This window comes from Vespula pensylvanica, chromosome 2, assembly GCF_014466175.1.
Source record: "Vespula pensylvanica isolate Volc-1 chromosome 2, ASM1446617v1, whole genome shotgun sequence".
Taxonomy (NCBI): Eukaryota; Metazoa; Arthropoda; class Insecta; order Hymenoptera; family Vespidae; genus Vespula; species Vespula pensylvanica.
Genome location: NC_057686.1, coordinates 10682685 through 10702939, shown reverse-complemented (window position 1 = coordinate 10702939; position 20255 = coordinate 10682685). Strand labels below are relative to the sequence as shown.

The 20255-nt window shown below is 38.9% G+C and overlaps 1 protein-coding gene across 1 annotated transcript in view; it reads right to left on the bottom strand.

Moving 5' to 3' along the window:
* The window catches only part of LOC122638021 (homeobox protein B-H1-like), a 25102-nt gene extending 6152 nt beyond the window's left edge, over positions 1–18950 (bottom strand). Inside the window, exons 1-2 of the mRNA XM_043830627.1 lie at positions 16950–18950; positions 4645–4867 (exon numbers count right to left, since the gene is read on the bottom strand). Coding sequence (XP_043686562.1) covers positions 4645–4867; positions 16950–17421 — 695 coding nt within the window. The 5' untranslated portion in view covers positions 17422–18950. The remainder of the gene's footprint in view (positions 1–4644; positions 4868–16949) is intronic.
* Between the last annotated feature and the right edge of the window lie 1305 nt (positions 18951–20255).

Here is a 20255-nt window from a genome sequence, read left to right as displayed (position 1 = left end):
CAGTCACGTTCGCCTAAGCGACTGCGGGGCCGTTGGTATACTTTCGTATATACATAAGATCTCGTTCACTTCGAGACTCTCTTCCTTTGCGAAGAAAAAAAGAATCTTTCCTTATTTTTTCTTTCTCTTTCCTTTTTCAAGATTCCACGTGAAAAATTCACTGATCTCTTTACGTTTCTCGTCTAACTCGTAAATCCAAAACACTTTGGTCGAGCTTACATGAGAGAAGATACGTTTACGAGAGTGGATGCTGTGTATCGTCCACGTAATCTCGATCGCTTTAATCTCTTAGCTACATACAATATATATATATATATATATATATATATATATATACATACACGCACGCGCACACACACACACACACACATATATATATAAAGGTATGCAACAACGATGGGTTCCATACACCGGGCCAGCTTTCGCGCGTCGCAAACTGCATCGTTCAACTATGTATCCTTCTCTCTCTCTCTCTCTCCTCTCTCTCTCCTCTCTCTCTTCTCTCTCTCTCTCTCTCTCTCTCTCTCTCTCTCTCTCTCTCTCTTTTGTACGCGTGAGAGAGGATCCTGCCCTCGGGACGTGACTCGTAATTCTAGAGTATTATGCGGTAGCTCGATGGTGCTTTCTATCTCGGCTGACGTTTTTTGAAATCGCTACCCAAGCGGCTCCTTTTACTCGGAAGTTTAAAGTAACCGAGATCATCTCCTTGCGATGATTCAAAAGAAAAAAATGTGTGTTGGAATCGCACGATTTCAATTTTTTCGTCCTTTCGTAAATGTCAATAATTTTCAATTTCTCATATGTCTACATATGTAGCTATCTATACATGTTTCCTCTCTCTCTTCTTTATTTCTTTGTAATTTCTTTAAAATCATCGTCTCATAAAAGCGTCATTTCTAAACCGATAAACGACACCGTACGTAAATTGATTTATATAAGCAACGTGAGTGCATACTCACGATGCACGTGGATAGGAAGGTGGTTGGCTGCTTTTATGACCGTCTAGGTAATTAACCGATAAGTAGGAACAATTTACCGTGAATAACGTAACAAGTTCTAATGACTTCTAAATAACTAAACGATCGACTAATTGACGTTTTTCGAGAGAACGGAATAAAAAAAGGATGTGAATTGCTATTTTTCTAAACGCATGTTTACAAAGATAGTAACCAAAGTTTAAGAGATATAAGAAAAATCGCTTGCGGATTGAAGTCTTTCACATTGTTATAATTGACGTTGTTTCGCGTTCGTTATTATAAATAAATAATAGATGAATTATTGATCGCGTGTACAAAGAAACAGAGATAAAGAGAAAGAGAGAGATTCGATGGAATTTTTTATACTGTATACTGATTAATTTTTTATGGTGATACTGATTAATATACGTAAGATTAGTTCGAAAGGATTGTTTGATGTCTTCCATTTCCGTTTAGACTTTAAACGCGCAAAAAACATGAAGAGGAAGAAGAAATAGAAGAAGAAGTAGAAGAAGAAGAAGGAGGAAAAGAAGAAGAAGTAGAAGAAGTAGAAGAAGAAGAAGACAAAATCCGTCGTCGTGGCGCCCAAGGTGTGGCCGGCGCCTCTCTGCGCGAACGAGCCGAGTCATTCGAAGAACTTACGAAGCAACAAAAGTTTAAGCGGACACTTAAGAAGCCAGCCGACAGGAGCGTCACTAATTTTCCTCAGCTTTTTGCGTTCTCTCTTTCTCTCTCTCTTTCTCTTTCTCTCTCTCTCTCTCTCTCTCTCTCTCTCTATCTATCTATCTCTTTCTTTTTCTTTCTCTTTTTCCCTCTCTTCCTCTCTTTTTCTCCTTTTCTCTTTCTCGCCTATTTCTTCGACCTTTCTTCAGCTTCATCGTCGCTTTCATCGAAACCTGACGATCTTACTTCGATACACACGTGCCTTCGTGACTTCGTCCTTTCCTTCCTTCGACTAATTAATCTCACCGTGACGTCCCTACCCGAAAAATTAATTAACTGTTTTCAAAATTAGCTCCGATACTTTCTTGACAAATCTCAGATAAATGAAACTTATCGAAACATTTATTTTATGAAAAAATTAAGATATCTTTTTTAGGTACGCTAATATTTTTCATCTTTCGGCATGAATAAAAGTTTTATGGTAATTAACAATTTCTCGAATAACTCTTCAATACTTTTCTCGGACAAATATCGGATAAATAAAATTTGTTAAAACGTTCTTATTATTCGAAGAATTAAGAAATATTATAAAAGAAATAGTATATTCGGCAAAATGAACGATTATTGTTAATTAATAATTTTCAGAATTACCTTCGAAACCATCTCGACAAATCTCGGATTAATGGAATCTATACAAACGTTTATATTTTTCAAAAAATTATTCGATATCTTGTGAGAGAAACGTTAGTATTTTTCGGTAGAATGAACATCCATCGTTAAGTTATTCGCGTCGTTGCTAACTGACAATTTAATGATATGGTTTTTCTCTCTCTTTCTCTCTTTCTCTCTCTCTCTCCGTATATATATATATATATATATATATATATATATATATATACTGTTCTTCATACGTCTAACATATTGTACGTCACGATCCTCAAAGAAGATCCTCATTAACGATTCTCTTTTCTTTTGAGAACGCGTTCGCCGCTTGTCTAAACTAAACGACCGATGAGAACTCGCGTAGTCACGAATTGTGGGTGTTCCGACGGTAATCGCCGCCCATTCAGTATGGTAGCCTCTAAAGTGTAAAGGAAAAATGCAATGTACTTTCCTCTTTGCTTCCTGCGAATCACTGTGGCCGGATGGTCGAACAAATTACATCGTTTTAACTCGGCTAATATGAAAAATACCCAAAACCGTATTGAGGAAAATGTGAGAAAAGAGAGAAAGAAAGAGAGAGAGAGAGAGAGAGAGAGAGAGAGAGAGAGAGAGAGGCGGAGAGAAAATAAAAAAAAAGAAAAAAAAAACAGGCTAACTTTCGTAATTCGTCCTACCGTTTATCCTTCCTAAGTTTGCTGATTTATGACTAGCTACAATGTGTTAGATGTATTACAGATATCGTGGCAATTATGCTTTTGTTTTAATTGACCGTAACCAACATAGTTTCCGGAGGAGAACAGAAAGTCCATAGTTTCGAATTTTCACAGCAAATTTAGACGAACGAAAAGAGGGTCGGCAAATCACTTTCTTGAACGGTTAACGAGTCTAACGATTTCGGAAATACGTGTGTAGAAAATTCACGAAGAAACAAAAGATCGTTGAGCGGCTGGCAGACGCGACCGAATGACTCTGTACAATTTTCTGTACGGCCAAAGGACGCCGCTGTGTATTCTGAAATCTATAAAACGTCGGAAGAGAAAAAGTGAGAGAAAGAGAGAGAAAGAGAAAGAGAGAGAAAGAGAAAGAGAAAGAGATCGATAGACGTAACCGAAGAGGAAGAAACAAAGATCTCGTGAAGGATCGTTTCGAGTGTGACGAATTTCCGATGGGCGTCTATAATCTCGTTCCATTCATCGAACCTACCGTGTCTCTAATCGTTCGCTCCATTTAACAGTGTCACGAAAATAAATCATTTTTTATCGAGAAATGATCGAAAGAAATATTTCATAGTTCCTCAAAGTATTCATCGTTCTGTTAAATTTTTACAATATTTTTTTTTATGTTTCCTGTCCACACATCAAAAGACACGCATACGTGTCCACATACGCGCGTGAGCGCGTCCAAGATTAGAATTGTAAATAAAAAAACCGAATTGAAGAGAATACCGGAACGCGTTCCATAGGAGGAAAGACAGTCAGGATTTGAAAGAGAGTTGACGTTACTTTATAACACGAGCAAACTCATTAACAACACTATAACCGTTCTAGTCCATGGAACCAGGAGAAAAGCATGGCTTCCGTGATTTTTATCCTGGAATTCAGTCGGCCGACGATCCTCGCGTTTAACCACGTAAACAACGGCTTTGTTGCCTGCCGCGATTTCCATTTACGGATTCGACACGCGTCCTCATAAAAGAACGCACCGCCGCGCGCTCTGGATCCCATGGATCGTGATGCGGATATATTTTTGATTGATTTACGGCCACGAAACTCGTGCTACGATCGAACAAAATCGGACAATTAACCGTTCTCATCATCTTCATTGTTGTTATTATAAGAATAATTTTTCATCCTTTAATTTTTTAATTTGTATATAGGTATATACATAAATAATATACATACATACATACACACACATATACATATATTACTTAATAAGTTTCTAAAGACAATCGATATAGAATATTTAATTAATTAAAACGATATAGGATATTCCATAAGAGAAACTAAGAATTATTAAACTTCCGATTTAATCGCAAGTCGAGTATTTTATTTCGTCCTTTTAAAATATTCGACACATGAAATCATGAAACTTTTATTGATATATTTGTTTTCTAATACTTCTAACGTTCAACTAAATCTTAATTTATCATAACACAAATACATATATATATATACATATATTTATATATATATATTATTATAAATTAATAAATAAATAGATAAATAAATATATATATATAGAGAGAGAGAGGGAGAGAAAAAAGCGAGAAAGTGATAAAGGGAGAAAGAAAGAAAGGAAGAGTATGTATAATTATTGTAATTTCGAAATTAGATCTTACCTTCTATTCTGATACCATGTTTTCACTTGAGTATCAGTAAGTTGTAACTTCGCCGCAAGTTCCATTCTGTCTTGAACGCTGAGATACTTTTGTCGTTCGAAACTCTTCTCCAATGTTTGCAATTGATGATCTGTAAAAGCCGTTCGAGCTTTTCGTTGTTTCTTGCTTTGAGCCGAACTCAAGGCACTGGATGAGGAACCTTTAGGATCGTCTTCTTTACCACCTGCGAGAAGATAAAACGAAGGATCTTTTTCAAAACTTTTCTTTTTGAATATTAATCTAATTTAAAGTTATCAATGAAATTATCTTATAAATATATTTTGTTATAATAGACATTTGGGAAAGAGTGTAGTCTTTTTTTAATTATTCTTAACACATTAACTTAAGACTAATTATTCAAGACAATTATTTCGGTATATTAAGATATATCATATATGATATATCATATGTATATAATATACAAAAAGTCATAATGTTTTAAGAAAACGTACGATAAAATATTAAATAAATAATTTTAGAAAAACTATTTATTGATAGTTGAAACTAAATTATTTTGACGGGTTTATAAATTCAATGGTAAATTTATTGCTTTCCAGAATAAACTCCGACAAAATTAACGAGAGTAACAACAATTTATTGAAAAATTTTGAAATATTACAGGACATCTATGATCCGTGAATTATACCTTGAGAATCACTGTCCTATAGAAATCGATGAATTCAACGATACATCGAATGAACCCATCCATGCCAAGAGAGAGAAAGAGAAAAAGAGAGAAGAGAGAAAAAGATAGAAAGTGAGAAAAAGAGACAGAAGAAGAGAGAGAGAGAGAGAGAGAGAGAGAGAGAGAGAGAGAGAGAGAAAGTGAGAGAGGGAGAAAGAGAAAGAAAGAAAGAAAGAAAGAGAGAGAAAGAAAGAGGGAGAGAGAAAGAAAGAGAAAGAGAGAGAAATAGAAGATTCAGGATATACCTACGCTAGTTTTTCCTGGTTTCTGCATGGCGATCACGGGCCGCCTCTCTATCGCGAGATCTTTTTGTTCTCAAGCTCGGGAGTATACGCGCAGTTGAGACTCACGCGATTGGCTGATAGCAGGGATTGGACCACGCAGACGCGTCGAGACGCCACAAATTATCTCCCCGGTTTGCCGGTAACTCCGAGAGGGTGGGATTCCCCGAGGAGACCGATTACACCCGATACACGTCGTCAACTTGCTCTCTCTCTCTCTCTCTCTCTCTCTCTCTCTCTCTCTCTTTCTCTCTCTGTTTCTGTTTCTCTCTCTCTCTCTCTCTCTCTCTCTCTATTTCTTTCTCTCTCTCTTTCTTTCTCTCTCTTTCTCTATCTCTCTCTCTTCTCTTCTGCGCGCGCGCGTTCTCGAGCATAGTCGTCGAGAGACAGGCAAACATACAGAGTCTCGCTCAACGGATCGACGCAGATAAAATCTGCTTGCGCAGAAGCGCTCCCGCCCATTTTATCTACCAAATATCTCGTTATCATGTTTACTCTTGCAATATTTCTATCTTTTTTTTTCGCCCGCAATACGACCGCGACTGCGGAACAATAGTGCAGAAACAATTTCCATGTCTAATATCGTTTAATTTGAGAAAATATGAAATAGATCAGAGAGAATGAGAGAAAGGAAGAGAGAGAGAGAGAGAGAGAGAGAGAGAGAGAAATAAAGAGAGAGAGAGAGAAGTAGAGAGAGAAAGAGAGAGAGAGAGAGAGATAGAGAGGGAGAGATAGATAAATAGAGAGAGAGAGAGAGAGAGAGAGAGAGACAGATCTAATTTGAAATCGAATGAGGTAGATGATTGACGTTGACGTTGGTAAAGGACATTTTAAAAGGGTCCTCACGGCTCATTTCGATCCACTCCTCGATATTTTAGATATCTAACGTTGTCTGTCGAAAAGCGGCGTACTTGAAAGCAACCAGGACGATCGTAGGACGATCAAGGGAACCCTCATCTCGAGGGATGTTCTGCGGACTTGTAAAAGTAACTAAAGGCCTGTTGTCGCGAGTTCATCGATTGGAACGGTCGTGGGTGGTCGATGGGGAGTGCTGAGTACTATGGCAATGGTGGATGAGAGAAGAAGAAGAGGAAGAAGTTCGTTTGAGGTAGAGAAAAATGGAGATAGACTTAGACTGAGGGGTAGAGTGATCTGAAACAGGAGAACTCAGAAAAGAAAGAAGGGGGGAAAGAATGAGAAAAAGAGTAGGGAAGCATCAAGAGAGAAAGAGAGAGAGAGAGAGAGAGAGAGTGAGAGAGAGAGAGAGAGAGAGAAAATAGTAGAAAGCTCGAAGATTGAGTTAACTCGGACGAAAGCGCAGCTCTTAGCTCCCGTTTGATCGGCCAGATTCGCTCGAACGGATCCGTGTCCGCCATGCTCCAAAGATGGCCGACGATCCCCCTAGGAAACGTCGGCCCTGGCCTCCTCCTTCTCCTCCTCCTCCACCTCCTCCTCCTCCTCCTCCTCCTCCTCTTCCTCCTTCTTCTCTTCCTACAACATGAGCGTTCTAGCACGGGTAATCTCTCCAGGTCGGGCTGTGCCCTTCGAGGTGAAAGGATCGAGAGAAAAAGAGACAGAAAGAAAGAAAGGAAGAGAAAGAGAGAGAGAGAGAGAGAGAGAGAGAGAGAGAGAGAGAGAAAATCTTGTGTATGTATGGCTATGTGTGTTATGTATGTAGGTATGTATGTAGGTATCTATGTATGTATGTATCTGTGGTAGGTGGATCGTATGGTGGAAGGCTAGAAACGGAGGTTGGAAAACTAAATTTACTATGTGATACACTTAGAGCACATAGCGGGTTGGTCCCTCTGCACGAGCTACTCTTCTTTTTCTTCTTTTTTTCTTTTTCTTTTCCTCCCTCAATCCTCCTCTTCCTCCTCTTCGTCTTCTTCTTCTTCGTCTTCGTCTTCTTCTTTTTCTTTTTGAGACACTTCCAAGACGTTAGGCGAAACTTTTCCACCGACTTTGGAATAACTCCAGAACTCACCAACACGAATATCCTTTCTATCTTCTTATCCGTGGAAATAGAGGGAGTAAGAGAGAGAGAGAGAGAGAGAGAAAGAGAGAGGGAGAGAGAAAGAGAGAAAGAGAGAAAGATAGTTTTCCTCTTACTTTTTTTCCACGCTCGTGTACTCACTTCCTAACTGTACCTACAGGTGACGTCGTCTCCTTGCTCTCTCACTTCGCGATGTTTGATACCACGTATTTGCACGGACAGAAACGACGAATCCTACTTCATATCTTTTTGGTTGATATTTTCTCTCTCTCTCTCTCTCTCTCTCTCTTTCTTTCTGTCTCTCTCTCTCTCTCTCTCTCTTTTTCTATCTCTTTCTTTCTGTCTCTCTCTCTCTCTCTCTCTCTCTCTCTCTTCGCCTCCTTCTCCCTTTCTTTCTCTATCTTTCTCTTACAAACCCTGTGTTTTCAATACCCTTTTCTTTTATATAATTTTTTTGTCATATGTGTAATATTTAAACGTATTACGAACGAAAATATTCGTTCATAATAACGAACGGAAGAAGAACGGATTCAAGCGGAAGTGTGTCCGTGCTCGTGGAAAATCGTCATGGTGTCGCGAAGGAGGGGGATTGTCGGAAGGAAGACCAGCCGTGTTACACGATTCTCCTTGTTCTATACATCCAACGTATGTACTATATATGTATGTACGTAGCACAAAAGTGAGATTAACAGGATGTTTATTGAGTAATTACGTGGCTGCTGCAATTAGTCGCAGCTCAGCTTTAATGTCGTCGACGTCGTTATCGTCCTCACGTTTGTTCATTCTTCGACAATAATGTAAATGAAACTTACATTAAAAGCGTCTAATAATTTTTATTGGTATGTATGAGTTAATTTATGTAGATTATCAACATAATACTATTGAATTTGGAGTTATTGAAATCGATTATATTTACCGAGAAAATAAGTTTGGAATTGTAGCATTTTATATATAAAACAAGAATAATAATGATAATTGTTTAACCAATAAGTACCTAATGTCAGAATTTTTTTATATCAAAATAAAAAACAACGTTAGTACAGCAACAAAGTATATGTAATATCAGATTGGCTAATAAGTAATATCGATGTTTATGAAAATAAATATTCCTACTAATGTTGTATTTATTTAAACATAAAAATACATAAAAATTTCGACACAAGTTATTAGCCAACTCGATATAAACGACGTAAGAAAAAGAGAAAAAGATGGAAAATATATATATGTAGGTAATGGATATAAAGTCGGCATATAAATCCTAATCAAATAGTGAACACGAATAATCAGCTTATTTCTAACGATACTCAATCACATCGTTTATTCGTTAACCACGAATACATCGAATCGCTTCGACAACACTTATGTAAATTCACATAGCTATTCGACTCTCTCGCTTGTTCATTTTATGGAAGGCATTTCGAATAGTAGAAACTCATCGATGCGATTAGCGTTAGACGATCCTCGTTTATGCCGGATTACGAGCGATACGATGTCGATTTCGAGGTCCTTCTTGTTTGAACGATGGCGAAACTTTTCTGTATCACGTACCTATAACGAGCCTTCCTATATTTCCGAGAGTTAGTATCTACGCATCGTTAGTATAAGATCAACGTATGTATTTATGTATGTGTGCGTGGGTGCGTGTATGTAATACGAGGTCGAAGCGGTGAGTTAGCCGGGCGGATCGTAAAAATGGAAATAATAAAACTTTCGCAAAGCGTTGCTTTTGCGCTTTATGGCCGTCGGAGATAGTACTGCGGGTGAAAAGGGGAAGGAGTCGAGGAGGAGGGGAGGAGAGGGTAAAAGAGGGTGTTCGCGTAGCGACGATGCTGCCGGTGGCGACGGTGAAAGCAGAGAAAGAGAACCGGAGTCTCTCCATTGTGCGCACGATTTTATTTGCTTATCGCTATATTTCGTTACGAGTCTGCGAGAAGGGTAAATTGTAGTAGTGCAGAAGCAGCAGGAGTAGCAGCAGTAGTAGTAGTAATACTAGTAACAGCAATAGTAGCAGCAGCAGTAGTGATACTAGTAATAGTAATAGTAGTAGTAGTTGTAGTAACAATAGTGATAATAGTAATAGTTGTATTAGTAGTGATAATAGTAATAGTAATACTAGTAGTGGTAATAATAATAGTAGTAGAAGTAGTATTAGTACTAGTAGTAATAATAGTAATAGTAGTAGTAAAACTAACAGACATTAGTAATCATAATAGTAGTGGTATAACTAATGGATAATAATAATAATAGTAATAATAGTAGAATTAGTAGGTAATAGTAATAATTGTAGTAGTGTTAATAGTAGTAGTAGTAATAGTAGAAATAGTAAGTAATAATAGTATTAGAAATAATAAGTAATAATAGCAGTAGTAGTAGTAGTAGTAGTAGTAAGTAATATTAGTAGTAACAGTAGCAATAGTAATAATACTAGTAGTAGTGGTAGTAATAGTAATAGTAATAGTAGTAATAGATACTAGTATTCTGCTTAACATGTTTGCTTATTGAGTACGATTCCTACATGTGTACAATTGCCTATATGTATGATTCCTTTTTTTAAACAATATTACATCACAAAAGGAAGTAACTTTTCTTCGCAGAAATTTAAAAAAAAAACATAATTCTTTCGCCTAACTAAATTTTTTAATAGGCTAGATTTAGTTGATATTGAAGCTGAGTAAACGTAAGAAGATTAATGGAAATTCTTCAGTGAGTTCGACAAAAAATAAAAGAAAAAAAAATAAATCGTCTTTGGATAGAATGTCGGTAAACATTAGTTTCTCTCTTAATTAAATTTTTTTAATATTTATAGGCCAGATTTTGTAGATTTTAAAGCCAAACGAATGTAATAAGATTGATGAAAATTCATCAGCATCTTGATGGAAATGAATGATTGTAAAAAAAAAAAAAAAAAATTTTCTTAACACAGATTTGTAGAGAGAACATGATCCTCTTTGTTAACTAAATTCTTTAATAATATTTATAAGCTCAGTTGTTATATAAACGAAGGCAAATTCGTTTTCAAATTCTGTAGCAAACTCAATAGAGATGGAAGATCAAAATTTGTTCGTGCTTGGCCCCGTGTCATACTCGTGGTCTCCGCTCTTAGCTCGGCTACTTCCGTACGCACCCCTCCCCCCCCTTCCACGATCCGTTCTATGCAGGGGCGGTGGCTGTCGGCGCGCGCCATACAATCTGACCCCTCTTCTGTATTGTGTTACAGCCGCCACCTTTGGGGGAGAAAACACCGGGGATAATGTTATGGGGCCACGTTTTATTGCCTGCCCACTCTATTTGCAGACTGCTAGAGAGAAAGAAAGAGTGAGAGAGAGGGAGGGTAGGTGGGAGAGTAGAATCGAACTTGCAACGAGAGAGCTTCAAAAAACAAACTATGGGGTCGAATCAGTGATCCACACGATAAGTAGCTGTATATTTGCCTGCTGGTTACAAGTATTTCTAATTCGATGGGTTCTCTAAACGCTTATCTATTTTCTTCCTATTACATCATATTGCTTTTTATACTTTGTAACTGACATCATTTGTGTTATTAAGGAATAAAGCAGGATATCGTTAGGATCATCAAAAAGAAGTAATATTTTGTAAAATTTGTTTGAAATTATAATTGAAATCGTTCATTATAGTATACATCATAGTATTTCCCTCCAACAATTTAAATGACTCACAATCAGTGCTTAGATTGAGACATAATGGATAATAAAATTTATTTACATGTAACATGTAGCGAATAAATAGCTATTATTTCTTCGAGATATATTAGACCAATCATTTTCTAATTATGAAGAAGATTTTAAAATCGTTTTAAATATTTTACAATTATTATATCCATAGGAATTTATTTGATTCGTTGAAATAATTCTTAGTTTACCATTTGAAAAACAGTTCTAAGAACGATACGATTACGATTACGATTACAGTATTAGGAAATATTCGTTCGTTCTCTTTCATGGTAATACCTCGAGAATTTCATAGGTTCTAACATGTTGAGAATAAGGACTCGTTAGGTGTCGTGTGTCGTACTGTTCAACGATCTGTCGCTGCCTCGGAAACATTATAGGGAAAAATGCAATCAGGAGTTACTGTCAGATCGAATTATGCGAGCCTAAGGTTTCGCGGAGTGCACAAAAAGAGAGAGAAATAGAGACAAAGACAGAGACAGAAAGAGAGAGAAAGAGACAGAGAGAAAGAGAGACAGAGCTCGCGTTTCTCGAATTTCACGGGTGCATTCCATGTAGGCGGTGAATGGAAATGCACGACGACTGACAATGACTTCGACTATCGCTGGACTATATGTTGTCTATCAAGAGATAATACGTCGATCTAAGCGTCTATTATTTTTTCGTTTATCATGAATACACCATGTCCACGTTCTAATAAACACCATTGTATGTATTTGTATATATGTAGCTATGTATGCGTTAGAATCTCTTTTTCGAGCTTCGTTAAATCAAAACACGAGGGCTGCTAAAAGAGGGTTATGGTAATCGACTTTTCGTCGCTTAGGTAAGAGGTATGCTTTGATTCGAGTGTGAGAAAAAAGTTACGCTCACCGTCTGACGCTAGAATAGGAAGAATGACAATGAGAAAGAAAAAGACGGAGAGAGAGAAAGAGAGAGAGCGAGAGCGAGAGAGAGAGAGAGAGAGAGGATTGAAGGGGATTACATACAACACAAGGATACAACAATAACGGTGTTTGAAGGGAAAAAGAACTCGTGGATAGCTTTTCGCCCACTCTAATTGTAAGTCATCGATGTGTAGAACTCAGTCACTGTCACCGACTCGCCTCGTTTCCTTTTCTCCTCGAAGGAATTGGATCGTGATTTCGACGAGTCATCGTTTAGCAAGTAAGAAAATTTTTCGTTCCTCTTTTCCTTATATCTTTTCTTTTCAATTGAAAATCCATTAACTCGAAAGGCAATTCTATTTGATCGTAGTAAGGCAATCGATTTCGAATCGATTGTTATGTCGAATTATCCAATGATTTTGTATCATTGATAAGTATAACAGTTTACAAATCGAAAATCGTGTATCTCTTCGAATCGATAGTCGACTTCTAAGAAAAAGAATGAAAATCTCCTTCGGATTGCGAAGAAAATCGGTCCTTTTGATACTAAGCTCGAGACAGTCACGCGAAACTCGTGTTAGCGACTAGCCAAGTGGCCTCCAAGTAGTCGTCGTTGTAGTCGTCGTCGTTCTTGCTCCAGGGGGTTCGACTACACGTGTCGTCCTTTCTTTCGTGTCTGACTTCGTCAGGTAGAGGAAAAGAGAAAGAAAAAAAAAGAAAAAGAGAGAGAGAGAGAGAGAGAGAGAGAGAGAGGGAGTCAGTGAGTTTATAAAACGAATATATATATATATATATATATATATATATATATATGGACAGTGGATACTTAAGTAGGTACATATACCTATAGACATATCTATATACATTGCAGGTGCGCCACGTCACTCTCGAGACTTCGATTTGCGTGTTAATCGCTCGTATGCGCGTGTTCCTGCTGTAAATCTCATGAGAAAGAGAGTGAGAGAGAAAGAGAGAGGGAGAGAGAGAAAGAGTGAGGAGAAAAGAGAGATAGAAGAAGAGAGAGAGAGAGAGAGAGAGAGAGAGAGAGAGAGAGAGAGAGAGAGAGAAGTTCTTTCGGTGAACGTGCGAGGCGTCGAAGCGTGCCGTCGACGATTAACTTTAAAACGTCACGTTTTTCTTCATTTATCCACTATATAACTAAATTCGAATCGCATCGGTAATATTTCTTCTCTGATATCAGACTTCAGAAATCTTCTCACCTGGATAGATAGAAAGAGAGAAGGAGAGAGAGAAAGAGACATATTTTCTTCGAGAATTATTATTGAGACGGAATTACGAGCAATCGTTCTCGTAGAACGTTCGAACGAAAAAAGTAGAGATATCGAGAGAAACAATTAATTATTCTATTTGATCCGGTTCGATATCAAACGATTTAGGTATAGCTCGAAACAATGCGTATTGTCTAACGTTCTTTGAATTCGTCGTTTCGATCGATTGTAAATCAAAAGATTTGCGATCGATTTAACGAAAGTTTCTGAAGTTTAAGAGGATAATGTTTATATTTCCATGTTCATTCTTATCATCGGCGTTCAATGATTTTAAAAGCGATTTCGATGGGGAATAACTTTGTTTTTGTTTTTGTTATTGTTTTCTTTTCTTTTTCTTTTTCTCAAGTATGTCGCGAAGCGAGGTCAACACGGTCGACATTGTAGAGAGCTGGTTAAGAAAAGAAGCTTTGCCATCCATCGAGAGAATCTCATTAGTCCGAACGTAAGAACTCTGATGACAGCATAGTCGACCATACTAGTTAGTATTAGACAAAGTAAGTCAAGAAAGAGAATGTTTAGAAAAGTATCGTTCGGGTGTTCATTGGAAAAATAGGATTTGCAGTATTACTATAAATGTCGTTTCTATTACTCGTTGGAATAAAGAATGAAAGAAAGGAAGAAAGAAATATTAAGATAGAAATTTTTATAGGATATATTTGCAGGAAATCGAACAATTTCATTCGTCATCGGTTAAGGAAGAAGATCGTCATTTCTGTGAACGTCTTTAAATATAGCTACCTCTTTTTCGGCGTCGCTTGGGCCACATGAATTAATCGAGAGCAGATTGTCTCGTCAAAAGCTTGACAGCCGGTTTCTCGTTTGTCAGAAGGAGAGTTCGAGGGCGCACGGTACCGGGGTGTAATACACACACGCACACACAAACATATATATATATATATATATATATATATATATATATATATATATATATATATATATATAGGGAAACGAAAGGGCCATCGGTTTACTAAGGAAGGATCGTTCTTTCGTCTCAGCGAACTCTCATAGAATTCCTAATCCGTGCCGAGTTCTAAACGGTTGCCAATCATTTCCGGTTCTCGGATTAGTCTCGCGCGAAAAGTCGAATCCCTTTGCCGTCTTGCTGGTACGTTAACAGAGAAAGAAAGAGAGAAAGAAAGAGAAAGAAGAGCATTGGGTCGACGACGACAATGTGTCCCCGAGGGCCGAATGTTGGCTTCATAAGCGGATTACAAACGACTGCTACACGCGCTGAAAAACGATATTTGCGTGAGGAAAGAGCCCGCTCTTTTGCACGCTATTTATCGTTGAAAAGTAGATAGGTACGTCACTGAGAGGGCTGACATTGGTCGCATTAGAATTAAATCGACACTTAATGTCCCTCGAAAACTCGAACATACGGATAAATATTCAATCCTTTTTCATTTTTCTTGTTCGTTAACTTCGAACATAATTGATACGTGTCATTGAGATAGACAAATAGCTACATATGAGAAAGAGAGAGAGAGAGAGAGAGAGAGAGAGAGAAAGGAAAAAAAGAAAAATGAGAAATATAAAAGCTAAAGTGAGCAAGTGAAAATGCATTTCAATCGGCTATCGATCTCGAAAATCGTCGACGATGGCTCTCCGAGCGTGTCCGTCGGCAATTACTACTCAACGTTACTACTCCTAATTGCCCTTCATTAATTCTTTATCCGACAGCGTGAGGGAGTTAGACACCGTATACACACATCGGCGATTAGCCGCGTGAGGTTAACCGCGGACTGATAACGCTGTAGCCGTGTATCATTAGAAACACATAAGAACGCGCCGCGAGTGTGTGATACAATTGCAGTACGTCACGTTCCCTAGTTCTCTCTCTCTTTCTCTCGTGCTACTTTTACGTTTTATTTCTCTCTCTCTTCCTCTCTCTGTCTCTCTTTCTGTCTCTGTCTCTGTCTCTCTTCCTTCGATCGTACGTTTTCAAACTGACTCTTCGTACGTCGAACCAGACTCCATTGTCGAGCCATCTCGTTTAAATATTCAATAACAAGAGTTTTGAATTTTTCAAGAATTGTAAAAGATATTAGATAAATGTGACATTTAATTGATGATAATTAAGAGGATATATTGAGAATAATTATGAATTCGGATTAATTACTTTTTTGCGATATGTTTTCGTCGTTATAATAACTTATTATTATATTATGCTTTGAAAAATCTTCTTTTTCCATGAAAAAAATGAAAATGAAATTGTTTCGAGTCAAAGAGCATAATGGCCACCGAACGATCACCATCCCCCTATTATTGTATATTAAAATACGACGCTTACCAAAGTGTTACTAGCTTACTTTTTGCCAGGGTCCGATAGATAAAGTGGAAGCCGGCGAACTTCTTATCGCAAATTGCTTTCCTGGTGTCAACTCGACAAGGACACAGATTATTGATTACCGTGACGTGACTTTCGAAATTTTCAAACGCCAACTGGTCATTGATCTTATCCTGCCGTCCAACTCGATACGCTCGAAGCAGGTATATAAATAAACTCGTATCTCTGTTGGTATGACGGACGGTGTATCATAGAGAACACCGTACGAACTCCATCTTTCTTAGGTGAATCGTTTAAGCTAATGATAGACCGCGAAATGAACGACAGAAAGAAAAAAGAAGAAACTCTGCGTAGGTTGACGGTGCCAAAAATAATTGGAATAATTTCGTGAAGAGTGTACCGATTTTCTCTTTCTAATGATCCAGCATTAAAAAAATTCGAATATCACTATTAATAGTATTCCAAATGTTTGACGAAATTCAAAAGTCGTCGGTCGATCGAGGAAAAATCGACGTAGGACCGAGACCACTCGGCACTTGGCGCCGAAGGGATCAAACGTCGTTGTTTCGAGCTAAGAAAAGATTTTGAGAAAGAGCAATAGCGACAACACTAGCAGGTAGAGAGAAGAGATGAATGAAACAAATGAGGGTAACATAATTAAAGCGCTCGAGCGCCGAGCTCCAATTTGGGACCATTAGAATCCCTAAACGTTGTCGGACAAGGGGTCCCATCGGTGGAAGCCTTTATCTCTCGGGAAATATCTGATTGTGAAGAAGGCGAGAACCTTCTTTGCTTTCTTCTATTTCTTTTTCTCTTTCTCTTTTTATCTTTCTCTTTCTCTCGTAGGAGCCGGCTACGAAGCGACGGACGACGGCAATCCCACCGACTGGAACATCCGGTTGGGCAGGACTGCCCCATAAATGTCCTTGGCACCTTCGTGAAAGCCTATTCGAATGGTGATCATGATATAGATACGCGTGGAATCGTGAAATTAATTCTCTTGTCGTTCGATTTTTTAGACGATCGTTTCTTTTTTTTCTTTTTGTTTCGTCCACGTTAGAATTCTAAATAGATTCAACGAATATTTTCGTTAATAAAACCCTAAAAAAAAAAAAATATCAAAGAATCTAATATCGAAAGGGATATCCTTACCATTGGAAGTGACGGAAGCACCGTCGTGGTGACTGGCGTCGCTATCCTCATCGAGATTACTATTGCTCAAGGATGACTTGGATTGATGTCGAACGCTGAGATCCCTAGGCGTCGAAGGTGGACTTCCAGGTGGTTCTTGTGCCGGCAGACCCGATGGGTGTACCTTGCTCGAAGCACTCGCAAGGATATCGGTGATCATGAACCTCGATCTTTGAGGCATCGTCGTAGAGGCGTTACCTCGTGGTAAACTGTTACTGTGATTGTTGTTGTTATTGTTATTGTTATTGTGACTTTTGTTCCTGGCATCGAGACCATTCGAAAGAAGCTCCATGCCTACTCCATTTCTATCGACGATATTGTCCAGGCTATGGGCTTCCAGGCCGGACATTCTGCTGAGATTAAGACCGTTCCCGGCGACGGTGACGCCACTGAGAGCCGCCACGTGGTGGTTCTGATGATGGTGGACCGTCATTACGGTGGACGTCGGTGGTTCCTTCGGGCTACGGGCACCCGTTGGTGCCTCTGTCGCCACGCCAGGACTCGTCCGGTACCTGGGAGAAAGAATCTTGCCGATAATCGAAACGTTTGCTTCACCAGGAAGTCACGACCACCTTTTTAGCTATCAGCGAAATAGCTATATCGAGTTTTACGAGTCTATTCCGAAGAAACCTTTTTCTTTTTCACCGTTCACTGTATCCAAGGTCTTGATCGCGTAATCCCAATCTCTCGAAACTCTTCGGGATCGCGACGATCTCGACGAACATTCCAAAATCATTCGGCGCTGATCGAACGATGATCTTCGATAGCGGAAGACAGGGTCAAGAAACTTTGTCTTTGTCAGTTCTAATCGAGTGACACAGTGATGGCATGAAAACGTCTCGATCCCAAAAAGTATAATAATTTTCAAAATGAATCCATCCGTAGAATCTTCTCGTAGAAGATAAATAAAGTTGACGGTCGATAGATCATTTACATTGACACCGTATCAACGAGGAAAGTTATCAAACGACTCCTCGTTATACCTTGCACTTCCTCCCGTACGTCAGCTCGATCGCTCCACCTCCGGCGGCTTGACCACCACCTTCGTCTCGAACGCAATTAAGGGGCCGCTCGGCTCGGCTCCTTGCTTAATTGCTAATTGCCCACTTAACATAATTGCCGCACGGAGTTGCACGCCCGCTGGCCATTTCCGCTTTCCTTTTCCTTCTCCTTTTCCTTACCCGCGCAATTATTAATTATGATTTTTATGTAAGAAACGAATCTCGCGATAAGATAGACCAAACTCGCTATCTCCTCTCACTTATTTACCAATTCAACGATTAAGCTTCTCTCGATTCCACGATTCGATAAGCTCCGATCAGATTTTCCGATCTTTTCTACGATCGTTTTTGCAATATCAAGCTGGACTCGTCACTTTTTAACACTGTTACAAAGAACACTAATCAAGTTCCAATCTTCAGATTTCGATCGTTTCGAAGACGCAATCACTTTCTCGAGCGGATCTCTTACATTTTTATATCGTCGATTGGTATCTTTCAAAGCACATTCACCGGTCATCGAACTGGCACGATTATCATGGGTCCATTATTATCGAACGATGTCCTTTGTTTTGTTCACATGTACGCACGAAAATAGTCTTGTCCCATATTAATCACGTTCCGATCACTAGGATACATAAATATATCTCTATGTATATAATAATAATTATCTTTATATCGGTTTACAGATTTCACGATTATGATTACGAAGAGAAGGAAAAAAAGATTGGTTAAGAAGAAGAAGAAGAAGAAGAAGAAGAGAAAAAGAGAAGAAGAAGAAGAAGAAGAAGAAGAAGAAGAGGAAGAAGAAGAAGAATAATAACAACGAACGATGTCGAATCACGAGGCGTACGTATGCATCGAGTTGCCTCGACTGGTCTGTCCGGACTAAGTCTTCGAGGCGCCTCCACTCGTTCCTGGGCGGCCATATCGAGTCTCTGGCACGCCCTGACTTCACCCCACCACAAATTCTTATCGACCAATCGTATGGCATGACGTTAAGTAGCCAGCCAATCGGCATGGGAGCAACCTCGGCGCCTCTGCTACGTGCCGCGGCTACGCCCAAGTAATTTGAAATGTGTTTCAGCGGTAATTCGATATAAAATTGTAGTTAATATCTTTCATTATAGTCGCGAGGAAAGGGGGGGAAGGTATTGAGGAGGCAGCGGCGCTCTCCTCGTGCGTCCGGAGAACGAAAGAGAAGAGTGGGGAGGGATAGAGTGAAATGGGGGGAGTGGGGGGAGGTGGCTGGGACCATGAAACGAGGGGTGGGAGCTGCTCGACGCGAGTTTCTCCCACTTCTTCGGCAGCTTCTCTTCGAGATGGGCTACCGAGTAGTCCAAACGGGAGGAGAAGAGAGAGAGAGAGAGAGAGAGAGAGAGAGAGAGAGAGAGAGTGAGAGGCTTGGGACCACCTGGAAGGGGGTTGAAGAGAGCCATCGAGAGCCAGAGAAGAAAAGGGTGGGAGATCGAGGGAAGGGTGCTAGCCTAGCTCGGAGTTACCCGGCGAATTTACGAATTCATGAGACCATCGAAGGAAGAGGGAAAGAGAGAGAGAGAGAGAGAGAGAGAGAGAGAGAGAGAGAGAGACAGAGACAGAGGCCACTCCCGTCGAGGAACACTTTTTACGATGTGGTTTTCATGCCTTTCGTCGATCATTGAACGATCGTCCGATCGTAGAAACGATTTCGCGAGAAATAAAAAGCGACGCGAGTGTGATACCGATTGTCTCTTATCGATCGAATCTCCGCGTACGATCTTTTTATTCGTTTTGTTAGTAACGATGTCTCTTTCCGTTACGAATTTACGACGTTAACGACGACGCGTTTGGAAATGCAACGAGCATTTGCAGTGAGTAAGACCACTTTTAAATCGAATTAGTTACGGTGGAGTTGAGAGGAATGGAAGAATCATCGAAATTAGGAAGGGTGCCTGGTGACATCATTTCATTAAATAGGGTAGCTTCTTTGATCCGTACCTGCCGACTACAATGTGGCCCATATGGTACATCCGGTATCGGAGACCTTGATGACCATCTAATGTTTTAAATATATATATATATATATATATATATATATATATATATATCTATACATGTATATGTATAAAACCCATTTGTCATGAAATAGATCATCGATAAATTGATATCGCCATATATGAGTGTATAAACTTACAACATTCTATATATATATATATATATATATATATATATATATATATATATACTCTTATATTTACACTGTATACACTGTTGGTATATCTATATAACA